The sequence below is a fragment of the Protomyctophum parallelum genome (genome assembly GCF_964188405.1).
Source record: "Protomyctophum parallelum genome assembly, chromosome: 14".
Taxonomy (NCBI): domain Eukaryota; kingdom Metazoa; phylum Chordata; class Actinopteri; order Myctophiformes; family Myctophidae; genus Protomyctophum; species Protomyctophum parallelum.
Genome location: NC_139709.1, coordinates 5,347,372 through 5,372,371, shown reverse-complemented (window position 1 = coordinate 5,372,371; position 25,000 = coordinate 5,347,372). Strand labels below are relative to the sequence as shown.

At 45.4% G+C, this 25,000-nt stretch overlaps 1 protein-coding gene across 1 annotated transcript in view; it reads right to left on the bottom strand.

Moving 5' to 3' along the window:
• Positions 1–25,000, bottom strand: part of astn1 (astrotactin 1) — a gene marked incomplete at both ends in the record, with an annotated part of 516,901 nt that overhangs the window by 283,375 nt on the left and 208,526 nt on the right. The window contains 1 exon segment of the mRNA XM_083781951.1: positions 17,406–17,573. Within this exon segment, the coding sequence (XP_083638077.1) occupies positions 17,406–17,573 (168 nt within the window).

Sequence of the window (25,000 nt, the reverse complement as noted above, 5' to 3'; positions counted from 1 at the left end):
ACCAGGAGCAGCACTGCTACCAGGATGAGCAGCCTGCTACCAGGAGCAGTGCTGCTACCAGGAGCAGCGCTGCTACCAGGAGCAGCGCTGCTACCAGGAGCAGTGCTGCTACCAGGAGCAGCGCTGCTACCAGGAGCAGCGCTGCTACCAGGAGCAGCGCTGCTACCAGGAGCAGCGCTGCTACCAGGAGCAGCGCTGCTACCAGGAGCAGCGCTGCTACCAGGAGCAGCGCTGCTACCAGGAGCAGCGCTGCTATCAGGTGGAAAAACCAGATAATTAACAGCACTGCTACCAGGTGGGGAAAAAAATGTTGATTGTTAAATAAATACAACTTGACCTTTAACCCATTTAGACTGAGACCATTTAAAAAATAAATTGATTCTAGATCTAAAACAGTTTTCTGAAAAAGCTGTTTCTATGTCAGTGGTGCTCAACCAAATACAGAATTGTCTGTATCTCCCAAGGGAGAAATTTGTCTTGAACCCCAAGACGGGGTAGACCGGGGTTCAGGCACTTGCACGGAGGGCCCTGAATGGCATGGCTATTTGGCCAGTTATGGAACGCCACCCCCTCCGACAATCAAACTCAGCTTCTTCTACGCGACGGTAAAATCTGTTCTCCTATATATATATGGCAGTGAATGCTGGACCCTGGAGCCAACTCTGCAGAAGTCTCTATACGGGTCGGGTGCTACACCAGAATGTATACTTAACATCAACAAGAGTACACATGTTACCAACGATAATCTGCATGCCGGGGATATTCAGGGTGAGCGACAACATAGCAGCCAGGAGAATGAGACTCGGCAGGAGGACACTGCCAAAGACACCAAGAGCTGCCAGCCAGCAAACTGGTGCTGTCTGTGGGGGAACCAACACACATGGGCACCGCTCACGAGGACGTCCCATACTAGCATTATGTGGATGTATTCAAGAACGACGCAGGAGCGCAAAGCACCAACGAGTTGGTCAGATGTATGGAGAACCTAGGATGACTGGAGGCGCCGATGGAGGGCTCGTCTGTGGACGACCTAGAGAGAGAGAGGGTGGAGGAGGGGTGGAGGCCCGAGGTGGTTGGCCCCCGGAGAGTCATGGCGTCCCTGGGTGTGGCTCAGCGAATCTCCCATTTCTAGTATCTCTGATTCTCCCAGATCAAGTGGATTTGTATGCATGCACCATGCGGTTCATTGACAGGGGAGGAATCACAGAGAGGGAGGGAGTGTCGGTATACATGTTGCCTTTCCTTCCCGTTTAATTGTCTGAATACCTCTCTAAACCTCATTAGCATAAAGCCTGCGTGTTGCTTGAGTCCACGGCGCCTGTGGGGAGAAATCCATGGGTCACCTGCCACGGTAAATCAGCCCTGGATCCTGACAGACATTTCAGGAGACAGAATGAGGCCTGCCCCAATTCAGCCAGGCGGAGTCGAAAAAACAAGAAGAAAAACACCAAAAATAACAGCCCTGACGATATTCACCACCATGACTGACTGTAGAACGACATCCCTAAAATAATTGAATATAAAAAATAAAATAAAAGACAGGCCAAACTTCCAGCATGCACGCGCACACGCACACACACAAACACACACACACACACACACACACACACACACACACCCCCACCCACACACCACTCTGGTGATCAGGAGACTAATTAAGCTCAGAGAGATTGGCAGTGTGAGACGCGTTCTCCTTCCTGCCTTTGAGCCCCAGATTTCCCAAAAGCACCGCGGCAACAAAATAATTGAACTTCACAAGGAAACACAGAGAGGCCAGATCCTGCGATATGACCGGCTCTATCAGACATCCTGCCCATATGACCGGCTCTCAGGCATAGCTATTTAACACAGGGGTTTTCAACCAGTGGTCCTTGAGGTTACACGTGGTCCCCAGCAAAATGTAACCAAATGGAGCCTTCTAGATATTTAACTCTTGAGAGCGCAAAGTGAAACCATTTTGGTTTCAATTTGCGCTCTCAAGAGTTAAATTATTGTTAAACATCTGCATTGCTCAATTTACAAGAAGTTTAATACAATTAGAGAATGTAGTATAATTGTTATTTTGCCTGTTATCTCTCCTATCGTACCAACATCAATACATGTAATTGTGGACAAAATCATATCCAACAACATATACTAACAAAATATTCTTTCATTTTGGGGTCTGAGAGGCTAAATGGTGGTTCCGTGGCTCAAATGCCCAATAAATAATGGGCCTTCATACGAAAAGGGTTGAAAACCACTGATCTAATCTTGTTGCGTTCAGACGATTCATTCATGTCACTGCAGTTCAATTATTGTCCCAATTGCCCTCCGCTGGAGGGAGCAGGGTATGTTACCAATGATAACATACAGGGCAGCCCCGTATGTTATCAACAATAACATACAGGGCTGCCCTACTATGTTATCATGCATCTCTCCACTGTCTCAAACATCGTGGCATCAAGATAACCTCGTTTGTCGACAGGCTTATACAAATGGGAATTAGAACATGTTTAGCCGGTGGCCGGGATGATTGCGATTGTGAACCCCAGATCACAGTGGGAACATATTGAGGCTTGGGGACCACCATTTGAAGAGACCAAGACTTATCAAGAATATCTTCTTGTTGTTGGATAATATTTGTCCACAATTCCGTGCTGTATTGCTTATTGTAAATTAAGTAATGCAACCCATTCTGAACGGGAACCCATTTTGGTGTTAGCGTCATGTTATGCTTTAGCTATTGAAAATTAGCAGATCTACAAGCTCATAGCGCGCCACCGAGTGGCGCGCTATGAGCTTGTAGGTCTGCTATTTATTTTTTTTAATCGAAGAACGACTGACATTTTTAGAATCTGATCTCAGGTCAGAATGGGTTAATCAGACCAGTGTGTGTCCAGTGGAAACCTCGTATGAATCTGATCTCAGGTCAGAATGGGTTAAGTAATGCAGATGTTTAACAATGATTTAACTCTTGAGAGCGTGTAACGAACAGATCCATTTGCTTTTCATTTTACACTCAAGAGAGTAAAAGGGTGCATGTATTTGGTTACCAAATGCCAACTCCATCTGGGGGCGGGGACAACCTGGAATCCAATTCAAGGACCACTGGTGGTCCCCGGACCCCTGGTTGAGAACCACTGCTCTACAGAAGAACAAAAAAGGCCCAAAGTTCTTTGTACAGTAACTAGAAATATGCACACTTTGCACAGCCTTTACAATATACCCCGTTCCCAGTCTCCCAGAGTTCAACTACGCTGTCAGCCAAATAATACAAGCTCTTCCTCAGCTCCCACAGAACATCTTCAAAGCCCAGAAAGTCGAAAGTTACAAATGGAGGATGCAACGATTATATAAGTGCAGCACGGCAAATGGGAACGCAGATGAATTTCAGCTTTGAAATTTGACAAGCCTTTTTTTTTTCTTCTTCTTTTCTTCCCAATAGCGTGTTCCGATTCATTCTCCCTCTGTCAGACGAGGTGAAGGAAGAGGTTGAAATGGCACTGCAGAAATCTTTCCAGTGTGCGAATGAATGCTCGTACAGTTACAGTACAGTACAGAGATGCACGGAGGGGATGAGTTGAAGGATGATCGTTTCCGGGGAATGATGATCTGAATAACAGTAATTATTAACACATTCAGGGCGGGAACCCCTTTTGCTGTTTAAAGAAGTATGTGATACCACTTTAGCTATTGAAAAATAGCAGATCTACAAGCTCATAGCACAACTCAAATCTTTGCTTCTGGAGGGTCCCTGGAACAACATATTTTCAGATGGGGGCGGTGGCCTACATATATATATTTGGGGGTCCTTGACATGAAATACTGAGCACCACTCATATAGAACATACAGTAGGTATTCCCGAAAACAGTCGTCCTAAATGGGTTAAAACGTTGGTTCAGCCTACGCAGTACAGCCCTGTGTGTCATTACCCTGGCAGCATTCACTATAGACCGATTCTGTAGCAGGTCTCATGGTCGCAGCCTACGTATTTCCTGTAGGTGGGGCGACACATCTGTGGTTTCCCCGCACCTCTTCTACTACAGTGAACGGTAGAGTGACTGATGTTTAGTCTGCCTCAAGTCAACGTTCTTTTACCTCCTTTTTACTAACACTAACATTACCAAAGATGCCCAGAACATCGGGATGAACCTGTGTAGTTTATGGCTGCTCCAACAGTAGTGGCAACATAAAAATGAAAAGGAAAATGGAATGTCAAAATATCCACTGCGGTGGCTGAGACCAGAGCCATTGAGACGAAGCAGTGAAAGGTCCTGAAAGATACATAACGTCAGTCTTACCCAATACCCAATCTTTCTGTTTCATGAACACAAGGCTGCTGTACTTTATGTATGAGGTATAATACAAGAGGTGTCGCCTGGTGAGGGTTTAAACCCCGCAGCTACGTCGAGTCCGCCTACAGGAAATACGTAAGCTGCGACCATGAGACCCGCTACGGAATCGGTCTATACCTCCACACCACCGACCACAACAACCAGCACTGGCCCTGGCAGCATTCACTCTACTCCCACACCAACCTGGCAACATTCACTATACTCCCACACCAACCGACCACCATGCATTGGCCCTGGCAAAGCAAAGCAAAGCAAAGCAAAGTTACCATGTTTACCCATGCAGGGTAACTGGACTAAGCTCAATAACTTGTTTACAAGCCAGGCCCTGCTCATAGAACATTTCATGGTTGGGTTTCAATGCCTTGCTCAAGGGGCACTTCAGCGGTGGTAATTTTAACGTGCCGGTCCGGGGATACGAACTATAGCGACCTTTCCGATATCAAGACCGCTCCGCAAACGTTCGGCCACCGCTGCCTCTGTCTGGCAGCATCACTATATACTCTCCACACCAACCTGGCAACATTCACCATACTCCCACACCAACCTGGCAACCAACCAACCATGCACTGGCCCTGGAAACATTCCCAAAGGCTAATTATGCTTTGTCAGAAAAGTGTCTCAAACAAAAACCACTCAACAAAAAAATGACTTTTTCTTTTTCTTCCAACAAAATTCAAGGCAACTTCCACTAAATGAGGCTTTGGGGCCCAAACGGAGCCTGATATAATAGGGCTTGATATAATTGCTACCTTGTTATAAGACAACTTGTACACCCAAAAAAAAAAAAAAGAAGAAGAAGAACTTTACTTTTTGAAAGACAGGACAAATTGTGTCCGGCTTAAAACCAGGAAAGCATAGCTCTGTCATTTAAGATATTTTTTTTAACGTTGGCTGTTCAAAAAATAGCAGATGTACAAGCTCACAGAGAGTGACTTTGTGCCGCGCTGCGAGCTTGTACATCTGCTACTTTTGAAAGATCATGTTGCTCTTCTCCCAACATTGACGACACAGGTCGGTTCTTTATAAACGGGCGTTTATTTCAGGCATTCTTCTCATCCCTCCGTTTATGCCAGAACTGTATGCATCACACAAAAATAATAAACAACAAACAAAGTGCAGTACATAATATTGACCAAACAAATTAAATACAAAAATGCGCGATGCGCAGGTGAACGTGTCCATCGTGTACATCAAACAAAACAACACAACGTCAAAGACTATAATCTAAAATATAGAATACCTCGTTGGCCGCTTGTTGTGAAAAGAGGTTCTTAGTTCTTGAGTTTCATACAGTCCTTGGAATGTCCTTTTGACCGTCTGTCTTTGACTGATTGATTGATTGATTGAAATATTTATTAACAGTTTGTAGAATTTACAGTACATTTTAAGCACAAACTCAATACAAAGACTGTTAACTGTGAGTGGACGACCCAATTAAGCATTACACTTGTTTACAACAGGGTCCACATTGTTCAATTCATCAAAACATTTAGAGACATACAAATAGACACTTCTATGTAGCTAAAGAACAGAACAGGAATTCATCATACATAAGACGTGTTTCTTACTTTGTTAAGTTATATAAACTGACTATAAACTATGTGCTGCTTCCTTCATGCAGACCAGAGTCTGAATGAGTGAGACAAAGTGTGTAGCACCTGAGTGCAATGACAGGCAAGCATGCATCAATCAGTCATGGTCCAGTGTTGCTATACCGACAGACAGGGAACTTGCTTCTGCCTCAGAAAGTTATCATCACATCACGTTTACATTTTTAACCTCATATGAAATCAATTATGAACCACATGTTTATTGTACATCATTAAATTATTATCAATTATGCTTTATTGACTTATGACTTATTATATTGTATTGTATTGTATTGTATTGTATTGTATTGTATTGTATTGTATTGTATTGTATTGTATTGTGTATGGTCATGGTGGTGGGTGCCTGCACATATGCACACATGGCATCAACGCATGGTGTTGTGTGCAGGCGCCCTACACTTTGTCTTTCTTTTATCATTTACTTTTTAAGAGCCTGCCCAGGGACTACAGATGAGATTTAGCTTTGGCTAACTCTGGCCCATTTACATTGATGTGAAAACTGACATGTTGATTAATGAGCGTTGTCCCAGCTGTCAAATAAATGAATAAATAAAAAATAAATGACCATTTTAGTATTTTAGCAATTTTTGTATTTTTAAAGTAAGCATTTTAATAACAGCACTTACAATAATGAAAGTGTGAGATCTGTGGAGTTAGAAGGCCTTTTGTAGAATCTGCCTCATGTCTTAAGGTGTTAAAGCTAACGTGGCTGCACCAGTGTGAGATATAACAGCAGATGGAAGTGTTTCATTTAGCTTCGACTATGCTAATCGCCTCATCACGTTTTTAATTGCCGTTTCAATAAGCCTTCGCGAGGTCACCTAACACCTTGGCTAAAACCTATTTTTCACCCGCGAGGTGTTAATTATTTTTAATTGCACTTCACGGCTGGTTTTCGTTGTCTTATGGCTATGCGGTGTAGCTTCACATGACTGGTATCATCGCTAGCTGTGTTAGCTCACCGCCGCTGTTGTCACCTTGGGAAACAGTGGTTTTTGGCAGCACATGAATTTTTGAGTTTTAGTCATATAGACTCTTCAATGACCCTCCAGAATGTCTTAGTGTTAGTCTAGTTTTAGTCGACTAAACATATGATTTTAGTCGACTAAATCTACAGTTGATTTAGTCGAACAAAATGTATTTTGTTGGGCCTTAATAACGTCCTAATGACAGTTTTTTCTTTTCACTTTTTCCACAACATAGCTGATCCACAAGCTGAGCATGTATAGATCTGCTATTTTCAGCATGCAACTAATTGTAAAATTACTTATACTGGATCTCTTGTCCACTAGTCCCTATCTAACATTTGGTCTAGTTTTTATTTGTTGACGAAATTGTCAGTATATTTAGTCTTAGTTTTAGTCATCGTAGCTTAGTCTTCATTTAGTTTCCATGGAAAAAGTATTAGTTTTAGTCGACTAAAACAACACTGGTGCAGTGTATAGTGCTTGTATTTACAGTAAAACAACACTGGTACAGTGTAGTGCTTGTATTTACAGTAAAACAACACTGGTACAGTGTAGTGCTTGTATTTACAGTAAAACAACACTGGTGCAGTGTATAGTGCTTGTATTTACAGTAAAACAACACTGGTGCAGTGTGTAGTGCTTGTATTTACAGTAAAACAACACTGGTACAGTGTAGTGCTTGTATTTACAGTAAAACAACACTGGTACAGTGTAGTGCTTGTATTTACAGTAAAACAACACTGGTGCAGTGTATAGTGCTTGTATTTACAGTAAAACAACACTGGTGCAGTGTATAGTGCTTGTATTTACAGTAAAACAACACTGGTGCAGTGTGTAGTGTTTGTATTTACAGTAAAACAACACTGGTGCAGTGTAGTGCTTGTATTTATTTACAGTATCTCACATGGAGACAGTTGCTCCACGCCAAGATGAGCGTCCTAAAATAGTTGGCCTTGTTAACACATTTAGGCCTGACGTCGACATTTAAAAAAAAATAGTCTTCTAAATCCTGACAGTTTTCTGAAATACCTCATGTTTCTGTATCAGTGGTGCTCAATATTTCATAGTTTGCAACTGAATGGCAGGAAAATGGAAATGAAGAGTTTACATACAGTAAATACTATGTAAACTCTTCATTTCCATTGCATTCCATGCATAACATTTATTATTATATCTGGTTTCCGTATTAATTTATGATATATTATTTTCTCCATTATTAAGGTTATTTTTGCAGTTAGTTTATATTGTGGGTGGGGATGGGGGGGGGGGGGGGGGGGGGGGGGGGCGCGAAGCAAATTAAAGCGTTTCTGGGGTCCCCGGCAAAAAAGGTGCCCTCACCCAAAAAACATGAACTGTTCCTGGTCTCAAAACTGCCTCCCCCCCTTATAAAAATGTCAACTGTCAACATATTGTACTTGTATACGAGCGCCACAGATATGGTTGCAGCCTCTCTCTCACAAGCACAGCAACGTGATGGGATTGAATTGAAGCTATCTCGGCATCACTGTGCAATCTCCTCACAACAACCCCCGGCATGTTGTAATTTACATGTGCACATTGTCCTGTCCACCGAAGAGGCCCTCGTGCACTGCTTTGTGCACAGACACGTGCATGGCTTCACATACACACTGCATTGTACACAGACACGTGCATGGCTTCACATACACACTGCATTGTACACAGACACGTGCATGGCTTCACATACACACTGCATTGTACACAGACACGTGCAAGGCTTCACGTGCACACAATGCCCACATACTGCGCTCCATTAACCCACTTTGGCCTGACGTCGACATTTTAAAGGTATATTCAGTGATTTCACTCAAAAAACCTTAGGTTTCGTTTTTGGCTGTGGGACCCAGCCTTTCGTCCAATCAGGATAGAGAGTCAAAAACGAAACCTAAGGTTTTTTGACCCCCATGGGTTAACTGGGGACAGGGAGGAACTCCTTATATGGTCAGCACACTCTATAGTAGAGAGGATTATCACAACAAAACAAAAAAAATAAGTGATATTTGAATTAAGTGAAATCACTGAATATACCTTTAAAAATGTCTTTATTTCTGAAAAACCTGCATGTTTCTATATCAGTGGTTCTCAATATTTCATGTCAAGGACCCCAAAGATTATCCGCCGACCCCCATCTGAAAATATGTTGTTCTAGGGACGAGCAGAAGCAAAGATTTGAGTTAAAAACGTTTGCTCTGAAAGAATATCCAAGATCTGAGGCACATTTTCATGATTTATAAAAAATAGCAGACCTACAAGTTCATAGCGCGGCACTCGGTGCCGCGCTATGAACTTATAGATCTGCTATTTTTCAATAGCTAAAGTATAACATAATGCTTAGAACACCAAAAGGGGTTCCCAAAATGGCTTAAGAATGTAGCATTATTAAAATAAGGAAAAAATAAATGCAATTATGCATGCAGGCCTTTCTGGTCAAGATATACCATTAACTCATCGATTGCGCAAAACGCTCTAAAGCGTTTTATTAATCTCGAGCGCCGTCTGCGCATCACGCTCTAAAGCGTTTTATTGGTGTTTTTACTGTATACTGTACATCAACTTCTCTGACGCCCGGACAACACATAATGTAACACTGATCATCTCCAGAAAGATCCGCTGTGAGATCCGGGAGTTTAAAGCCCCCCACCTCCTGAAAAGAGGCCTGGTCTAACCACATTCCAGGCATGCCGTATCCATTACGACGTACTGGGGAGGCGGCATCGCCGTCCTGCACACGGCATAGACCAACGCAGATCAGGGGATCTAAAATGGAGCTACCCATTTTCTAGTGTGTGTGAAATTTGTGAATACACTCGATTACCCTTCCCCTCCTGTTTCTACATGGTTTCTCCCGAGGCATCTCTCCATCGCATTACAGTTTCTTCCCCCCCCCCCCACTCATTCACACAGATCCACTCGACACAGCCCTCTCTAATTCTTTCCAACGACAACTCACCGGTCTGCCGCCTCATTCTCGGAAATATAAACCCGTATATAAACCAAGAATAATCTCCAACGGTCGATCGCCATTTCACGCACAGGTATACGCGAAACGAATGACGTATTCTCGAAGGACCGCCATAGGAGAAGCAGTATACATCTGACCAACTGTCTTTTTTTCGCCGTCGCGTCAGCCATGTTTGGACAAAGAAGCAGTATACTAGGCTAGCAGATATCACACCGTGGAACCCCCCCCACACTGCGAGTTGCGATCGATCGTTTTGCAGTTTGCAATGCTACTCTCATTCTCGGAAAAAAGATTCTCGGCAGTTGATCACCATAATCGCCATAGCGCCTTCGCCAGCCAATTGCAGTGATAAGGCGTCTGGGACGTAATCGACCCGTTTGTAATGGATAACTAATACAATCCTAAGCTGCGGAAGCCATCGTGTTGTCTGTCATTTTGTCGAAATCACAGCCAGCCGGGCTACGCTTATCGCTCCTGTGGTTCATGTCCAGACATGTCGTGGAACCCCCCCCCCCCACTGCGAGTTGAGTCGCTCCTGTGGTTCATGTCCAGACATGTCAACCTCTCAAGTCACTGTTATGCTATCAAACGATCTGTTGATTTTGTTTACTGAGACAATGATCACATATGTGCATAGAATCATCATCATCATGACGTTATCATGACAGGCAGATATAAACATAAATAAATTATCATATACATACTACACACTGAATGAAAGCCCTAAATGTCTAATTTTAGGAGGAAAACAAATAAAATACACATATCCCATATACTGTTTGTCAATACTAGACTATTGAATCCATTTCATTTATAAAATTCTCTTTTTCAGAGAGAACTTTAGCCCATTCTGACCTGAGATCAGATTCATACGAGGTTTCCACTGGACACACACTGGTCTGATTAGAGAAAGCATGGACCTATAGAACTATTATTCACAAAATAAGGCATATAGCGACATGTACATACTATATACCGTATGAAACAGAAGACTCTCTGCTTTCATAAGAAAAAAACTAATACTGTAATAATAATAAAAATCACACCCATGTGAAGTGAGCAGTGCAATGTTGTGAAGTGAGCAGTGCAACATTGCACTGCTCACTTCACAGGGGTGTGATTTTCATTATTATTACAGTAGAAGTATTTTTCTTATGAAAGCAGAGAGTCTTCTGTTTCATACGGTATATAGTATGTATAGGCCTTATTTTGTGAATATTTAGTTGTCAGTTCCTTGTCTTGTCTAAAATACTCTGAGGATTTCAGAAAATGCATGGACCTGAAGAACCATTATTCACAAAATAAGGCCTATAGCGACATGTACATACTATATACCGTATGAAACAGTTGTGCAACAATGTTGTGCAACAATGTTGTGCAACATTGCACTGCTCACTTCACAGGGGTGTGATTTGTATTATTATTACAGTAGAAGTATTTTTCTTATGAAAGCAGAGAGTCTTCTGTTTCATACGGTATATAGTATGTACATGTCGCTATAGGCCTTATTTTGTGAATAATGGTTCTTCAGGTCCATGCATTTTCTGAAATCCTCTCTGGTGGGCGCAAGCTGCATTCAACAGCCAATTACTGACAAACTATACATGGGACCATGTGTATTTGTTTTCCTCCTAAAAGTAGACATTCAGGGCTTTCATTCAGTGTGTAGTATGTATATGATATTATTTGTGTTCATTTTTATATCTGTCTGTCAATGTCTGTCAACTTCAACCTTCCATATCTCTGCTGTTTTTTCAAAAGAGCAGCGTGCAGTGAAAAGCAGGTTTTAGAAAAAGGTCAATATCTCCAGAATGGAAGATGGTAGAATCATATTTTTTTTTTTAAATTGAAGTGGACTAGTTTGGCTTCCTTTTGATTTATGCAATGTGCGATGTGCTATAAGAGGCCCCTCGCTGTGGGCCCCTAAAAAGTTAAAAAGTCCAATGTTAATCGCTTAGCAGAAGCAATCCTGAGTAGAATTTCAAAAGTTAGCAATCAATGTGTTAATAGAACCGGGCCGGCCGACCGGGGCAGAGCAGGGCGGGCTGGGTCGGAGCAAACGAGCGAGCGAGCCAGTCTCTCAAATGAAAAAAGCAGACTAGAGTCCCGGGGCCGGCGCTCCCACTTTCTGATTCATTTAAAAGGTCTCGGAGCTCTGCCGTTGGCCCAGGGGAGAGTAAGTTACGGCTAAAGGTCTCGGAGCTCTCCCGTTGGCCCAGGGGAGAGTAAGTTAAAGGTCTAGGAGCTCTCCCATTGGCCCAGGGGAGAGTAAGTTAAAGGTCTAGGAGCTCTCCCATTGGCCCAGGGGAGAGTAAGTTACGGCTAAAGGTCTCGGAGTTTGGACGAAACTAGAGCCTCTGGAACCTGACGGGTTTTGAGCTTGTAGATCGGCTGTTTTCAGCATGCAACCAAGTGTAAAATCAGGCATCACGACGCCATCAAGGCCTGCCAAAATACAATTTAGTCGACTAAATCAACTGTAGATTTAGTCGACTGAAATCGTATCACATTTAGTCGACAAAAAATAAGGGTACAACATTTCAGCTGACGAACACACGATTGAACTCAATGGAATTTTATTCAACGACTTTGACTAAAACTAAATCAAAACACTGCTTGTACAGTCACTCATTAACCCATTTTGGCGGGAACCCCTTTTGGTGTTAGCGTTATGGTATGCTTTAGCTATTGAAAAATAGCAGATCTACAAGGTCATAGCGCGCCACCGAGTGGCGCGCTATGAGCTTGTAGGTCTGCTATTTTTTGAACGACTGACATAGAAACATAGCTTTTTTTCAGAAAACTGTCAGGATGTAGAAGAATTTTTTTTAGAATCTGATCTCAGGTCAGAATGGGTTCATCAGAAGCAGTGACTGTGGCTTATATATAGCCACACGTACCTCAGCGAGGCGAGGCCTGGATACGGATGAATACAAGGTATGTGCTGCTGAATGTCGGCGAAACGGCAAAAAAAAAGAACAAAAAAGGACGAACGAACGAAGGCATGGCTGGAAGTTCAATCACAATAGCATGACTCCAACAGCACGCCCGGAACACGTGGAATGGCACCAGATCCATCGCTGGGACAACAAAGGCTAGTCCCCGACCGGCGCTACAGTGGGGGCAGCTGTCTGTCTGTCTGTCTGTCTATAGCCCATTCTGGGCCGGAACCCCTTCTGGTGTTTTTATCTAAGCATTATGTTATACTTTATATAGCTATTGAAAAATAGCAGATCTACAAGCACTCGTAGCACTCGTAGCGCGTAGCACTCGTAGCGCGGCACCGGTATTCTTTCAGAGTGAATGTTTTTAACTCAAATCTTTGGACATTATATTCTTTCAGAGCGAATGTTTTTAACTCAAATCTTTGCTTCTGCAGGGGAGGAGGTCCCTGGAACTACATATTTTCAGATGGGGGGGTCAGCGGCGGCCAATTACATATATTTTTGAGAGTTCCTTGACATAAAATTGTTTGAGAACCACTGATATAATTAGAAACATGTTTTTTTTTTTCAGAAAACTGCCATGATTTTATATAATTCTTTTAGAATCAAGCTCAGGTCTAAATGCGCTATAGGCATGCTTTGAAGATGAGAGAAGACCCCGGTCACGGCTTTATACAAAAAAAAGACCAGGACCCCTCGCTGCCCGCTGGAAATATCTACAGTGGAGCGAGATAAAAAAAAAAGAGGAATAATCCACAAAGGGCCCCAGGCACAAACAGAACCCCAATGCGTATATAGGCCTGCTACAGTAAACTGAAGGTGTGCTCACAGTCGCACACAGAGGAGTTATTTCAGGGGAAAAAGTACTAGGGGGTGCCAAAAAAAATACGTTAACAGGGGAAATGCATTGAGATTCAAGGGACTCCCGAATACAACGAAAAAGGTGGCTTTTTTTCCGACCGTACAGATTTGTGGTAAATTAGCTGCCCCCGCCACCACCATGGAGGTCGTGGGTTCGAATCCACCGCGATGCTCCCGGCTTTGTCGAGAGTTCTATACACCGTCCTGTGTTCGTGTTCGGGGGGGGGTGGGGGGGGGGGGGAATTATAAAACTTCAGTGCACTGTGCCTAGACATGTTGCGACCGCAAGTCGCAACATGTGTAGGCACAATGCAAGGAATAAATGCATTCGCCATGTATCCGAAGGAAGTCTGATCCAATCATTTTTAGATTTCTCCAGTTTAATCCTGAGTTTAAGTTTTTGTTGTGTTCAAGATCTGATTTTAGGCATGTTTAAGCCTCCAGGACAATCCGTGTTGAGGTTCCAGGCGGGGAGGAGGGTGATAATTGGCACTGCAAGTAATCCTACAGTAAGTCATTTTACAATTAGTTGCAGGCTGAAAATGGCTGATCTACTGTAGATCAAGTGGATGAGAGGAGGAGAAATCCGCTGCCGTCTCTATTCATAATATATACTCTAAATGCCAAACAGACAAAGTTTTCCTTGAGCTTGAGAAGGTGAAAATAAGGACACAAGTTACTTGTCAGCTCTCACAAACTTGAACACACATTGCTTGTGGCATTCTCAGGAGGTGATAAGGTTATATTTCACATATAATATGGCTGAAACAGCACCAATCTTTTCAGTGTTTTGAAACTAAGTTAAAGGTCATGCGAGGACCAACCATGAGTGATAGATTAACTCATCTCATGCTCTCTGTGGAACTGTTGTCCAATCTCTGACTGCCTTTGTCCATTTCTTTTACTATAGCCCTTTGCCCTTGAGTAAGAAGTACTCACATCTTCAAGGAGCATTTTGCAGGGCTTTGCTGAAAATGAGCACTTTGCTGAGAATGAGCTACTAGCCCTGGGTAAATAACACATTCTGACCTGAGATCAGATTCATACGAGGTTTCCACTGGACACACACTGGTCTGATGAACCCATTCTGACCTGAGATCAGATTCTAAAAAATGTCAGTCGTTCTTTCGATTTTTCAAAAATAGCAGACCTACAAGCTCATAGCGCGCCACTCGGTGGCGTGACCGTTACACGTCAGCTATGGGGAAGAGGAGGTAGAAAGAGTTTCCTCCTTCCGGTTCCTAGGGACCACCATCCATGAATCCTTATCATGGGATCTTAACACCAGTCTCATAATAAGTAAATCACACCAGCGTCTCTATTTCCTGCGGCAGCTTAAAGGTATATTCAGTGATTTCACTTAATTCAAATATCAATTTTTTTTGTTTTGTTGTGATAATCCTCTCTACTATAGAGTGTGCTGACCATATATGGAGTTCCTCCCTGTCCCCAGTTAACCCCTGGGGGTCAAAAAACCTTAGGTTTCGTTTTGGGCTCTCTATCCTGATTGGATGAAAGGCTTTGGGTCCCAGCCAAAAACGAAACCTAAGGTTTTTTGAGTGAAATCACTGAATAAACCTTTAAGAAGTTCAAAGTCAGCCAAGCAGCCATGACTCACTTATACAGGGCCACTATTGAAAGTGTTCTCACCTTCTCCATGCTTGTCTGGTTTGGTCACACAACCTCTCAAGACAAATTAAAGCTGGAAAGAGTAGTACGTCGCGCATCATACCTCCATACACTTTCCTCACTCTATTCCATTAGAATAATTAGGAAGGCAAATAAAATCATTGCAGGCAACTCCCATCCTGCACATCACCTCTTCAATCTCCTCCCATCAGGCAGGAGATAGAAGTATCCAGAGCTCAACATGTCGCTTCAGGGATAGCACTTACCCCGTAGCCATTAGACATCTGAACTCATAGATATATGCATATAGCACTTTAAAAGAAACTGAATGTAATTTCCTATGCTGCTGGTTTTTGTTTCTGTATTGTACTGTCCTTCTTGTTTGTGTATCTATGGTTGTCTGTATATGTTGAGTATGAACCGAGACAAATTCCTATCACTTGTTGACATGGCAAATAAATTATTGAATCTTGAATCTTGAATCTTGAATCTAGCGACCGTGGAATAAACCTTGATTTGACCAGAAATGCCATCTGGGACAAGGAATTGGAAATAAAGGCGATCGAAAGAAACGAAGAATGGGCGCGGGATGCACGCGCAAGTCACGATGGCGTGCCCCATTTCTGTTGACAACATCACCTAGCATAATATACTGAGGGAGGGCAGAGTGAGATGAACACACTTTACTTGGAGCGCGAGAGAGAGAGAGAGAGAGAGAGAGAGAGAGAGCGAGCTTGTTAAACAACAAAAAAACAAAAAGCAGTAGTCTAGCATTCTGTTTCATCAGAACACTGTTTCTCTTCTCTTTGGATTGTGTCTTGAATAAAACATTAGGCGTGTCGCAGTAGCGGAACACACTGTACAACACACTGCACTGTACGCATATCGGTCCTCGTTTCAAAGGGAAGGAGGGTTGGGTGGCTGCAGTTAATTAGTGTCCTTAGGGGTCCATATAGGTTGTTGCTGTTTTTGCCCTGCCTCATGAGGGCATACAGTACAGTACAGTACAGCACAGCACAGCACAGTACAGCCCCCCACATTAAAAAGCAATCTGTCATTAACGTGCCGTCATCGCAGGCAGTCACATAAACACCATCTCTCCAGTGACAACGCAATACGCATCCATAACGATGAAACCATGAAGTAGCTTCCACCATGCTGAATGCTATGGTGTTGTTCTGTGATGCAGGCAGGGCTACACATGAAGCTATGCTATGGTGTTGTTCTGTGATACAGGCAGGGCTACACATGAAGCTATGCTATGGTGTTGTTCTGTGATGCAGGCAGGGCTACACATGAAGCTATGCTATGGTGTTGTTCTGTGATCCAGGCAGGGCTACACATGAAGCTATGCTATGGTGTTGTTCTGTGATGCAGGCAGGGCTACACATGAAGCTATGCTATGGTGTTGTTCTGTGATCCAGGCAGGGCTACACATGAAGCAATGCTATGGTGTTGTTCTGTGATCCAGGCAGGGCTACACATGAAGCTATGCTATGGTATTGTTCTGTGATCCAGGCAGGGCTACACATGAAGCTATGCTATGGTGTTGTTCTGTGATGCAGGCAGGGCTACACATGAAGCTATGCTATGGTGTTGTTCTGTGATCCAGACAGGGCTACACATGAAGCTATGCTATGGTATTGTTCTGTGATCCAGGCAGGGCTACACATGAAGCTATGCTATGGTGTTGTTCTGTGATGCAGGCAGGGCTACACATGAAGCTATGCTATGGTGTTGTTCTGTGATCCAGGCAGGGCTACACATGAAGCTATGCTATGGTGTTGTTCTGTGATCCAGGCAGGGCTACACATGAAGCAATGCTATGGTGTTGTTCTGTGATCCAGGCAGGGCTACACATGAAGCACATCTAAACAACAATATGTGTTCTTGTACAATGAATAGTGTATGATAATAGACACCCGGGACAAAGCATGTTTTGGAGGGTTACCTATTGAATGGAATCTGACAAAGAACAGACAGACAGACAGCTGTAGGCCTGTACCTGTGTCGGGGTCACACTGGTGCTCACAGGGGTCTAATAATGATAATAATATTAATAATAAAGATGTACCTGTGTCGGGGTCACACTGGTGCTCACAGGGGTCCAGCAGGCGTCGCCCACACAGCTCGTTGAGCCAGGGTCCGCTGGCGTTCTGCTGGTAGAACAGCAGCACCTGGGCCGGGTTCAGCCAGTCTGACGCGTCCAGCTGGTTCCCCTGGAGGAGGATGAACCTGGAGCCTGCAGGGAGGGAGTTAGAGGGTTAATGACCCTGGAGGATGGACCTGGAGCCTGCAGGGAGGGAGTTAGATGGTTAATGACGCTGGAGGATGAACCTGGAGGGAGTTAGGGGTTAATGACCCTGGAGGATGAACCTGGAGCCTGCAGGGAGGGAGTTAGGGGTTAATGACCCTGGAGCCTGCAGGGAGGGAGTTATAGGGAGGATGAACCTGGAGCCTGGAGGGATTTATAGGGTTAATGACCCTGAAGGATGACCCTGGAGCCTGCAGGGAGGGAGTTATGGGGTTAATGACCCTGGAGGATGGACCTGGAGGGAGTTAGGGGTTAATGACCCTGGTAAGTACCGGTAGCCTTGCCGAGCCATGAGGCCCATAGGGCAGGAGCCTATCTCCTGTTTCTGTAGCGTGAGGCAGCTTGATGTACAAGTACACCCCCTGGACATGACGCTAGTATGTCGCAGGGACTTACCCCAAATCCAACCCTTGATGCTGAGTGTCAAGCAGGGAGGCACTGGGTCCCATTTTTTTAGTCTTTGGTATGACCCGGCCGGGGATCGGACCCCGACCTCCCAGTCTCAGGGCGGACACTCTAACCACAAGGCCACCGAGCTAATGACCCTGGAGGACGACTCATTGCCATGCAGGGTCAGAGTCAAATGCCGAATAAATGATGGACAATTATTATTTGAGCATAATATTGTCATTCATCGTTTCCATGTTGAAAAATCATTCAGAATGTTGTAAAATATTGCCATGGCAAATATACGAGCTCAAAACCTGTCGCGAGCGTATAAAGTTATTGAATCATGTGATCTTTAACTCCATTAAACATAATACTGCTGCATTTGGCATGTTTCTGGTATTGACATCATATAAATGTAAATATTATGAATGGTCTGTTTTTTTTTTGCTTACACCATCTGTGGATGGAAAGGCATTAAATGAAACCCCAACGCTTCCTATAAGAGCAATGCAAAACGACCTTCTGAAAACAGTCGGACGCACGCACGCACGCGGAAACTACTTTAACTGCAGACTTCCACAGTTAGCAATATATTATTAGTGCCGACCTCAACAAACACCCAGACAACACGCAACACGCAAACAGCAGGAGCGCTTAATTAAAACACAGTCTGTGGGAGCGGGCAGCGGTGCACAGGTCAGCGTTTTCCACAAACAGACACGCTTCCGAGGGCGGTAGTTCTTAATCAATGCTACAATACCAATTACCACACAGTCTGGACGGAACGCGCAGCCATGAATCATTCACGTTTCTGCGGCATTTTGCTACGCCAGACGTGTCTCCCTACGAGTCTACTGACGGTGTTGATTTGGACAGATAAAATTTCAATGTAGTTTTTAGTCAGACTTTTGAATGAAAATTCCGTTTGGTGTTAGTCATGTTTTAGTCACCTGAAACTTTTTTAGTTTTAGTCTAGTTGTAATTGGGTTCATATCAAAAGTTTATAGTCGACTAACTCTACAGTTGATTTGCTCGACTACAATGTATTTTGGCGGGCCGTAATTTTTGGCTGGGGCCGGAAATGCTTTGGCCATGTCTCGCGACCCCCTTCCCCACCCCCAATACAAACTGACTGCAAAAATAACCTTAATAATTGAGAAAATATAGATCATAAATGAATACTGAAACCAGATCTAATCATTAAGGAAAGTTTATGCATGTACTACTACTATGTGTACTATGTAAACTCCATAGTTTACATAGTACACATTGTTTTTGTTTTTTGAAAATAATTTGGGGACCCCCCCACAATAATGTGGCGACCCTCCGAGGGGTCGCGACCCACGTGTTGATAACTCCTGATCGGGCACAAGGCTGACAGGTCTGCAACGAGATGTTAACAATTAGCAACATGGCGAAGATAGTCTCTCCTGTTCTTTCAGTTATTTCACACATACTGCTTGTAAATAGTCTGGAGAGCTTGTTAGTTAGGATGATGACGTTAGAGCTTCAATCAACTGTTATTATCAACAACCAATGTTTATTATTTAGGGACTTATCTTTTTCTTCTCTAATTGGACATGGATTTGGCAAACTGCAAATGCCAGCGTACGTAATGAATAAAGAGAAATGTCTGCTATTGTAACGAGAGACGGTCTTAAAATATAATGTGTATTCATTGCACAACTTTTGTTTTAATGATCATATAGAATGCTCAGACTAATTGGCAAAGAATGATTAAGATAGCTCGTTTGTCTAAATGCAAAATGTGTGTAAATGCTTGGTGAAGAAAAGCTGCATCCACTAAGCCAGGGCATGCTTTATTCATTTTGCATAATCATTCACTCGACCACAGAGAATACTGATTCCTTCTCAAAGGAGATACCAGAGACACATGCAGATGGTGTAGATCTGTAGATCCACATTACATACAAACAGACCCTCCCTTTTACAACTTCACACATTTCCAACATAAACCCTGTTGTTCAGAAGCGAGGAGATCAACCGTGCATATCTATTCATGTGAAACCTATGCGCAGCATGGACCGTTGTGCTGTGCAGGTCCATGTCTCTGCCCCAGAAACATGGACCAGACATGTGGTCCTCTACGGAGACCTACGTATCACCACTGGTCGCAGACAAAGTCAGAGAGAGAAGGATGAGGCTGGCAGGGCACTGCGTCAGGCACCCAGAACTAGAGGCTGGCAGGGCACTGCCTTAGGCACCCAGAACCAGAGGCTGGCACTGCGTCAGGCACCCAGAACTAGAGGCTGGCAGGGCACTGCGTCAGGCACCCAGAACTAGAGGCTGGCAGGGCACTGCGTCAGGCACCCAGAACTAGAGGCTGGCACTGCGTCAGGCACCCAGAACTAGAGGCTGGCACTGTGTCAGGCACCCAGAACTAGAGGCTGGCAGGGCACTGCGTCAGGCACCCAGAACTAGAGGCTGGCAGGGCACTGCGTCAGGCACCCAGAACTAGAGGCTGGCACTGCATCAGGCACCCAGAACTAGAGGCTGGCAGGGCACTGCGTCAGGCACCCAGAACTAGAGGCTGGCACTGCGTCAGGCACCCAGAACTAGAGGCTGGCACTGTGTCAGGCACCCAGAACTAGAGGCTGGCACTGCGTCAGGCACCCAGAACTAGAGGCTGGCACTGCGTCAGGCACCCAGAACTAGAGGCTGGCACTGCGTCAGGCACCCAGAACTAGAGGCTGGCACTGTGTCAGGCACCCAGAACTAGAGGCTGGCACTGCGTCAGGCACCCAGAACTAGAGGCTGGCAGGGCACTGCGTCAGGCACCCAGAACTAGAGGCTGGCACTGCGTCAGGCACCCAGAACTAGAGGCTGGCAGGGCACTGCGTCAGGCACCCAGAACTAGAGGCTGGCACTGCGTCAGGCACCCAGAACTAGAGGCTGGCACTGCATCAGGCACCCAGAACTAGAGGCTGGCACTGCGTCAGGCACCCAGAACTAGAGGCTGGCACTGCGTCAGGCACACAGAACTAGAGGCTGGCACTGCGTCAGGCACCCAGAACTAGAGGCTGGCACTGCATCAGGCACCCAGAACTAGAGGCTGGCACTGTGTCAGGCACCCAGAACTAGAGGCTGGCACTGCGTCAGGCACCCAGAACTAGAGGCTGGCACTGCGTCAGGCACCCAGAACTAGAGGCTGGCACTGTGTCAGGCACCCAGAACTAGAGGCTGGCACTGCGTCAGGCACCCAGAACTAGAGGCTGGCACTGCGTCAGGCACCCAGAACTAGAGACTGGCACTGCGTCAGGCACCCAGAACTAGAGGCTGGCACTGCGTCAGGCACCCAGAACTAGAGGCTGGCACTGTGTCAGGCACCCAGAACTAGAGGCTGGCACTGCGTCAGGCACCCAGAACTAGAGGCTGGCACTGTGTCAGGCACCCAGAACTAGAGGCTGGCACTGCATCAGGCACCCAGAACTAGAGGCTGGCACTGCGTCAGGCACCCAGAACTAGAGGCTGGCACTGCGTCAGGCACCCAGAACTAGAGGCTGGCACTGTGTCAGGCACCCAGAACTAGAGGCTGGCACTGCGTCAGGCACCCAGAACTAGAGGCTGGGAGGGCACTGTGTCAGGCACCCAGAACTAGAGGCTGGCACTGCGTCAGGCACCCAGAACTAGAGGCTGGCACTGCGTCAGGCACCCAGAACTAGAGGCTGGCACTGTGTCAGGCACCCAGAACTAGAGGCTGGCACTGCATCAGGCACCCAGAACTAGAGGCTGGCACTGCGTCAGGCACCCAGAACTAGAGGCTGGCACTGCGTCAGGCACCCAGAACTAGAGGCTGGCACTGCATCAGGCACCCAGAACTAGAGGCTGGCACTGCGTCAGGCACCCAGAACTAGAGACTGGCAGGGCACTGCGTCAGGCACCCAGAACTAGAGGCTGGCACTGCGTCAGGCACCCAGAACTAGAGGCTGGCAGGGCACTGCGTCAGGCACCCAGAACTAGAGGCTGGCACTGCCTCAGGCACCCAGAACTAGAGGCTGGCACTGCCTCAGGCACCCAGAACTAGAGGCTGGCACTGCCTCAGGCACCCAGAACTAGAGGCTGGCAGGGCACTGCGTCAGGCACCCAGAACTAGTGGCAAGTGAACCGACACCGTGGCCGTGGGACCTAAACCTACAATATATGGGGCCAAGCCAGGAAGCGCACCACCTACGTAGACGCACTGCGGCGCGACAGCTTAGCTAACAACGCTGTAGAGCTCAAGACCCAGATGTTAGATAGGAGAGTATGGAGGGCAGTGATGCAGGAGTCCCGAGTTGGTGTTGATTAGACCGCACTCTCTGATCTCTTCTTCTTCTTCTTCTTCCTCCTCACTACAGCACATTATTAATCTCCTCACAAAAGGTTGAATATTAGTGAAGTTTCCCTTCATGGTCTGAGCTCTGAGGACGCGACCCCGTCATTTATCTGCACAGTATTATGCCGACAAGATGAGAGCTGGGAATCAGTGGTGTTAGCCAAGATGAGAAAAGAAGTGCTCTCAGCAGCACATATCTGGCTCTCTTCAAATAAATGACGCCCGGGGCCGGCCAAACTATAATTACTTTAACAGGGTCAGTACAGGTGAGGTACAGTCTGCACAACGAGGTGGCTTCAGACTCCTCGGATTGGAAGGACGAAAGTCATTTAACATTCGAGGGCGTCCTCGAGACGATTTAGTCTTCTCCTTGGCTGTCCGTCTCTCTGCCTCCTCCGATCCCAGATGAGAGTATCCCTGACGTGAAAAGGTGTGACTGCCCCCCCCCCCCCCCCACACACACACACACACACACACACACACAGCTGTTTGGTATAAATAACCTCCTCTTCTTCAGATAGGCAGTGACATCAAACCGTACGGGGGTACGGTATGGTGCGGGCGGTGAAGACATTTAGACGGACACATTCTAAATCGATCCATGCAGGTTCTTAACCCATTTTGACCTGAGATCAGATTTAAAAAAATGACAGTTTTCTGAAAAAGCTACGTTTCTATGTCAGTCGTTCTTAGATTTTTCAAAATAAATAGCAGACCTACAAGCTCGTAGCGCGCCACTCGGTGGCGCGCTATGAGCTTGTAGATCTGCTATTTTTCAATAGCTAACATAATGCTTAACACCAAAAGGGGTTCACGCCCAAAATGGGTTAATTCAACGAGCGAATTCGCCATCTTTCATCTCCGGCGCCGCCGTCCTGCAGACGATGTCTCTCTCTCTCTCTGGAATGTTAATATCTCCCCTGCGGGCATGGCATGCATGCAGGGCCAAACCGCCAGCATGCCGCGGCGGCGCTCCGAATCAAATCAGAACCTCCGAATGACGGATGGATGAGCGAGGCCCGGTCACAGTCTGGAATATATGGGGACTGACTGCCGGCTCACCGCTGTGTGACTGCTGAGAAATGCCAATGAGACACCGGGAGGTTGGGAGGGACGGAGGGAGGGAGACAGCGCTTTTCTCCTTCTTCTCTCCCTCTCTCCAGAGCCAGAACCTTATTCTGTGACCTACTATAGTCACAGAGTATAGTATGATGAAGCATCGGGGTGTAGAAATGGACCCATATTCTGTGGTTAAAGGTATATTCAGTGATTTCACTCAAAAAACCTTAGGTTTCGTTTTTGACTGTGGGACCCAGCCTTTCGTCCAATCAGGATAGAGAGTCAAAAACGAAACCTAAGGTTTTTTGACCCCCAGGGGTTAACTGGGGACAGGGAGGAACTCCTTATATGGTCAGCACACTCTATAGTAGGGAGGATTATCACAACAAAACAAAAGAATAAGTGATATTTGAATTAAGTGAAATCACTGAATATACCTTTAAAAAGCCACACAGTACGGTCTCTCCCGCTTGGTGTTTGTCAATGGGGAACCAGAATCAATATTTTTTTTGTGCCTGGAAAGTTAATTTTGGAACTTTCATTACTCTTCAAACTAGAGTATGTAAAACTTGTTTTTTGCTTCGATTTGTCTTATAGTTTGTTAAAACCTAGGGTTGCCTAGATTGCTTTGCTTTTCTTTTCAATTTAACTGATGAATTAAGCTCTTTGAAACCAGAGTATAGTTTTTCTTTTTTTTTTGGGACAAGTTTTTTTTATTTTTACAAGTGGGACCTTTTCGGTCCCACTTGTATAAGTGGACTCTAATGTATCTAATGTATGTATGTATTTTTTGCTTTTTCAAATGGACCGAAATAAAGATTTACTATACTATACTCTCTCTCTCTCTCTCCCTCTCCCTCTCCCCCTCTCTCTCTCTCCCTCTCTCCCTCGCCTGCAGGCACTACATTGAAATTCATTATCGGGGCGGTTCAACCCTTCAGAAAAGTGCTGCGGGGAAGAGTGATTGAGGGCTGGCCGGTGGGTGGTCACTCACTCTGTGCGCCTCACCCTGGCCTCAATGTGCTCTGATGCACGGTCTGTTGTGGTGGTGCTCTCACATGGGAGATGGAGGGGGGGGGGAGGGCGTTCCACCCGGCCTTTACCTCTCCGTCTTTGAGGGGAGATGTATTGTGTGGGTCTCTCTCTCTCTCTCTCTCTCACCCCTTATCTCTCTCTCAGAGCGTCTTAAAGCTCACAACGAGTGGTGGCATGATACGTTGTGAACTTATTATGAGTTTGACTTTGGAGATAATATTCGGGGCGCAACGCTGCCTGAATGTCAGATAATAAGCCCGTTGATAAACTGATTCCACCTGCTGCCTGCAGTGCACAGCGCTAAACATTCTGCCTATTCTGCAGCTATATAGTTAACAGGAGAAGTTACACAAAGGCTTTGCCGTGACATTTTGTCTGCTTGCTTTGCAAAGAACAGTACAGTCCTTCAGAATGTTTCATCTCAACCCAAAAAGATGAAGCACTTTGACAGGTCACGGTGCACCGCAGGACAGAGGGACAGACAGACAGACAGCGCTGTGCTGCCTACTGTATCTATAACTACTGTATCTATAAT